General features: G+C 50.4%; 1 protein-coding gene across 1 annotated transcript in view; it reads right to left on the bottom strand.

Annotated features, from left to right (window-relative positions):
- Nucleotides 1–2,533: 2,533 nt before the first annotated feature.
- The window catches only part of TCTE1 (t-complex-associated-testis-expressed 1), a 6,404-nt gene continuing 3,543 nt past the window's right edge, over nt 2,534–5,394 (bottom strand). Inside the window, exons 3-4 of the mRNA XM_025042853.1 lie at nt 4,374–4,823; nt 2,534–2,743 (exon numbers count right to left, since the gene is read on the bottom strand). Of these exons, the coding sequence (XP_024898621.1) occupies nt 2,534–2,743; nt 4,374–4,823 (660 nt within the window). The remainder of the gene's footprint in view (nt 2,744–4,373; nt 4,824–5,394) is intronic.

Here is a 5,394-nt window from a genome sequence, read left to right as displayed (position 1 = left end):
GATGGTGGTTGTCTCCATACATTGCCTGTGCAGGGCTAAGAACATTGTCACAAGCCCCAGCTGGAGAAATACTCAATTCTAGTGGCAGGGTCAGAGGCAGGAATTCTCTAAATCTTGCCCAACCCCTCTGTCCTCTCCTATCCCATGAGCTTAAAGAGCCCTGCTGTGTGTCCCAAGGTCTTCAAAGGGGCATCCTGCCACCACCCCGGGGCCCCGGCTCTACATCCTGTTCCCCCAAAGTTCCAATGCTGCCTTCTCTCCCCACCACACCCACCCTGATGTGCTTCCGTGTGCATGTCTGTGTACAACCCTCCTGCCCTTCCAACTCCCCCAGTTAAAGTTTTCCTAGCAGACTTAGTGCCCAGGGGTTAGGCTAACATTTCAAGCTGGAGAGGGTAACCCTGCCCCGCAACCCGCCCACCTCCTTCTCCCCCTCCCGCCCCGCCCCCACCATCGCACACCCTTGATGCTTCTCATTTCCCCTGAGCCATCGGAGCTCCTCCTTCCCCTCCTGCAGCCTCTCCCATTTTCTTTCCTACAGCCTAGCCAGGCCTGTACCTGCCAAGGGCGTGGCCTCCACCTATGCAACATCTCCTCTGGCTCCCCTGCCCTCCTTCCCCCCGGGGGGTTCTTGGGAGGCACTGATTGTGGGGACACCACAGCCCATTTGAGTTGAGCTTTATTTTCCTGTGGAGATGGCTGAGTGGGAAGGGAGAAGAGGCCAGAGAAGAGGAAGCTTAGGCAGGTGGGAACAGCTGCCCTTTAGGATTCCCTGGGTAGCAGTGCCCACCTGCCTGCCAACACTAAACCCACTAGACCCCGAGTCTGTGCTCTTTGGGGACCTGGTGGTTAGAGCACCCCTCTTCCTCTGGATGGACATCTGTGAGCTACAGATGGTGAGCTGTGGCCTCAGGCCACAGTTCTTGGCCAGCTGGCGCCTGGATATCTTGCCCTTGTGTGTGGGCAGCTTGGCCATCTCCTGGCTCCATGGAAGGAGAAACTCAGCTCCTCCTCCATCAAGGCTGTTTCTGAGACAGATCCTGAGGTTGGAGGAGGGGAAAGGGGGATCTATTATTATTTTATCTAGTATTGACCATTTCTACCTAGGTCTTCTCACACAGACAGCCTCCCCTCCCCTCCACACACAGACTTAGAAACCAATTCTTTGGTCACTTCCTTGGTAGCTTTATTGATTGCCAGGGAAAGGAAAAACAGAAAATTAATCTCTAAAATTAAACTTTACACTGAATGTTCTTGTTTCTCTAATTAGAACCTCTGCTAGCAGCTGTGGCTATGTGCACACACACATTCACCCTCTCACCTACACATTTGCACACTGGAACTGTCAAAGGGTATCAGGCACAGACAGACTCTAGGTTGCCCAGACAGGCACACATGTGCAGTCACTCCCAAGTCCCCTTTGGTGCTCTGCTCAGCAGTTGTTTGTTGGAAGGAGTCCCCAGGGAGCAGGCACCCCTAGGCTGTGATTGCAGCCCATGACCAACCCTTTGGAAACCCAGATCTGGATGTTCCGGGCCCCTGAGCCTGAGGAGGATGGGAAATGGGGCTCTTCCTGAATCCATCAGTCAGGTCCTCTCGTGGCCCTATGGGTCGACGTGATTCCTGCGGATGGGACTCCAGGGTGAGCAGCCACAGAGTGACAGGGATTCATGGAGAGTACTTGGAAGGCTCCATGTGTCCTGGGGACAAGGGCTTGTGGAGTGGGCTGGGCCTGGCTGGGGAGAAGACAGGTCTCTGTCAATTGGGTGCATCACACTGTGGCCTTTCTGTCGTGGATTTCCAAGCGCAAAGATTGTACAAATCAAATCAGTGGATAATAAAGTTGTGGATGACTCACTGACTTCCCTTTTCAGTGTAGCACTTCCCTCGCCATCTACTCCTCCCATGAGAAGCTCTCTGGGGAGGCCACTAGGTCTGAGCCCTTCCTATCACCTCTGTTCCCCTCTTCCCAGGTTGAGGGGGAGAATTAGGGGATGGCATGGCCTGTAGAACTGGGTCACTTAAGCAGAGTCAAGTAATAAAGGTGGCATCTGCAGGGGTGGGGGTGGAAGAGCCACACAAAGCTCTGCTGGTGTGCGTGTGCATGTGCGCGCGCGCGCGTGTGTGTGTGTGTGTGTTTGAGGTCAAGAGGTCAAGGATCTGTTCAGTAGAGAGGAAGATGGTGGGGAGAGATACCAGGGAGATGGGTGACCCTGTGGGAGAGTCTGGGCAGGCACACCCCCTCAGAGTCCTCTCTGCCTTTCCCTATATCTGGAAGAAGTCAGTCATTTCAGGGAGACCCTCCATGGGTAGGGGGCTGGGTCCTACTTCATACCCCTTCTCCCACTATGCTAGGCCACTCCCCCTCCTCAAATTTTATCAACACAACCCTTGATCACACCCTGAGGATCTTCATGGACTTCTCCTTCCCTTCCCTCTGGACCTGTGTGACACTCTGCAGCAGGCATGGTGGGGGCATGAAATAAGGGGCTGGTACAATGACCCAGATCTAGGCCTAGCCCTGTCCCTTATCCTATCCCACAGGGTTCTCAGGTCCCTTGGCAATGAGTGGTGACATGAAGTGGCTGGGATTCAAGGCCCGCTGGCGGGCTGCTTCACGGTTGGCACAGAGAGCCTGGCCAATAAGGTACTCGCTCTCCTGTGCTACATCAGACAGGCGCAAGTCGAACTCCAGGAGGGTCCTGTTGTCTGACATGCCTTCCAAGAGCTGCTTCCCACCGTCCTGCAAGAAGAGTACAAGAGAAGGGGTCATTTTACATCACTACCCAGGATCACACACACACACACACACACACACACACACACACACACACACATGTATACACACATACACATTTATATATAGATGTGACTGGAACAAAAGTTTTGCAAACTACTAACTACATAACCAATTTGAGCAGCACACTGGCATTTTATATTCTATTCTGTCCTATCTCGTTCTATCCTATTCCACAAGAAAAATGGTGCTCAAGAATCACTAAATTGATTTTTCAATTGCAATAGTTTGAAAAACATGGTTCTATGGCAATGCCGCTATTTCCATTCCTCTTGTTCAGTCATGGGCATGTGAGACAAACCTGGCTAATGAGATATGAAGAGAAGTTTGGAGGAAATGGCTTTCGGGAAAGTTCTCCTCATTCTGAAAAGATAATGAAAGAGGAGGTGCTTTGTCTTCTTCTGTCTCTGAGCATGGCCCTATGCGAGCTGCAGCAGCCATCTTTGGATCACATGAGGAGTACCAGAGAGCCCATGGGCACGTGGCTGGGCTGGGCAGCATAGAGGCTGGCATTGAGTCAAGGAATTTTCCAACCCGAGAACCTCCTACCTTAGGGCTTCTGGTTATGGGATATAATGAATATTTCTCTCGTTCAAGCCGTTTCCTGGCTAAGCTTTCTGTTCCTTGTAGCCAAGATCACTCTCCCTGGAATTGTGTGTGAGCAAGACTGTTCTCTGGGGAGATTTGGTAGAAGGTGCAGGGCCCTAACCGAAGTATACAGAGGGCCCACCTCACTATTCTTCATAGCTTCAGCCCCTTTTGGGTTGGATGGGCCAGGCCAATGTGAAAGAATTTCATATTGGGAGGCAGAATGCTGCTATTATATGGTTGTGACCCAATAATGTGTTGCAAAGTCAATGTAATACAAATGAATTAAAAAAAATAATAAAGTAAAATATAAAGGAAAACATCAGCATATATGACAATCAGTAAACATAAATTTCAATTATATCGATGTACATGTTCACTAGGTGTTCATGTAAAATGCATTTCTTACTTTGAGACTTGATCAAAAAAATTTGAGAGACATTATCTGTTGGAAAGGACCCAACCTTTTTATCAGTCCTGGGTTTGAATCATAGCTCTGCTACTTTCTACTGACTGAATGCTCTCGGGCAACTCACTAACCTCCCTGAGGCTCAATTTTCCAGCTGTAATGTGGAGTTAAGAATACACATTTTACTAGATAACTGTGAGAATTAAAGGAAAACTAATGGATATTAGGTGCTTAGCATAGCACATAACCCTGAGTAATAGTAACAGCTAGCAATTACTGAGGATCTAGCCAGTGCCCACAATGGTTAATTGTTTTACAAGTATAACTCATTTAATCCTTCCAATAACAACACTTAGAAGTAGATACTATTATTATCCCCATTTTACAGATGAGAAAATGGAGGCCCCAAAAGGTTAAGTAACTTAACCAAATCCTATATGGCAAAGCTGGGATTCGAACCAGGTAGTCTGTGATCTTAACAATCACCCTGTAAGTAGCCCATGACAGTTGGATTCCAGCCCCACACCCAAAGCCCCAGGGCCTCTCTTGGCCTCGTCTGCCCCAGAAGCTGCAGCTCACCAGTCCTATGTGGTTGCAGGACAGGTTGATGCTGGTGAGCGTGGTGTTGACGGACAGCACCTGGGAGAGCAGTGTGGCCGTAGGTTCAGACAACTCATTGCCACCAAGGTGCAGTGTGGTGAGGCACTTGTTGGTCTGCAAGGCATGAGCAAGTGCTTGGCCACCCTCATCCTCAATGCAGTTGAGGCGCAGGTTGAGGGAAAGGAGGTTGGTGTTGTGTGCCAGGGCGTGAGCCAGCGACTGTGCACCAGGTGCACGCACCTGGTTGTTGGCCAGGTTGAGCACACGCAGGCGACTGTGGCTCATCAGCTTGGCAGCAGCACGCACACCACGGTCCCCAATGAGATTGTGCGACAGGTCCAGCTCCTCGAGTGCTGGGTGGTCCAGGAGGCTGCGAATTAGGATGCGTGCCTTATCATCATCCACCTTGCTGCGGGTCAGCCTGAAGATCTGTGGGCAGGTAAAGGTCTATAGCACCTGGCAGCCAGCGATAACCTGCCTGCCTACCTACCTTCTGCAGGCAGAGAAGGGAACCACAGGGGAGGCCTGAGCTTCTGTTCACCTTGTGTTGGCCACCTGGATGGCTCTTGGGCAGGCTAACCTAGCATGGCAGAGTGATGCAGAATTGGTGGCACATAGTAGGGGAAAAGGCTACATTTCTCAAGAAATTACTATGTGCTGGGCATGCTGCTAGAATATTTTATAACCATTATCTCTCACCCTCAGCATACCAGTGAGGTAGAATGAGTCCTTTCTATTTCATGGATGGAAAATGAAGGCTTAGGGTGGGCACATCATTCACCCAGATTCACACTGTGATTAAGCAGTGGAGGTCAGTTTTGAATCCAGATCTGCAGCCCCTCACTGCACCCTCCTCAGCTGGCTAAGATCCATCATCTCAAGGAGAGGAACTTTTTGAAGGAGATTGACAGGGTAAGAACCAGAGAGAAAACGGAAAGGGTGAGAACCAGGAAATGGATGGGATGGAAAAAAAGGAAGTGGGGGGAGGACTAGCATTGTG

This window comes from Pteropus alecto, unplaced genomic scaffold, assembly GCF_000325575.1.
Source record: "Pteropus alecto unplaced genomic scaffold, ASM32557v1 scaffold7, whole genome shotgun sequence".
Taxonomy (NCBI): Eukaryota; Metazoa; Chordata; class Mammalia; order Chiroptera; family Pteropodidae; genus Pteropus; species Pteropus alecto.
The sequence above is the reverse complement of the archived record's forward strand: the minus strand, read 5'-3'. Positions and strand labels throughout refer to the sequence as shown.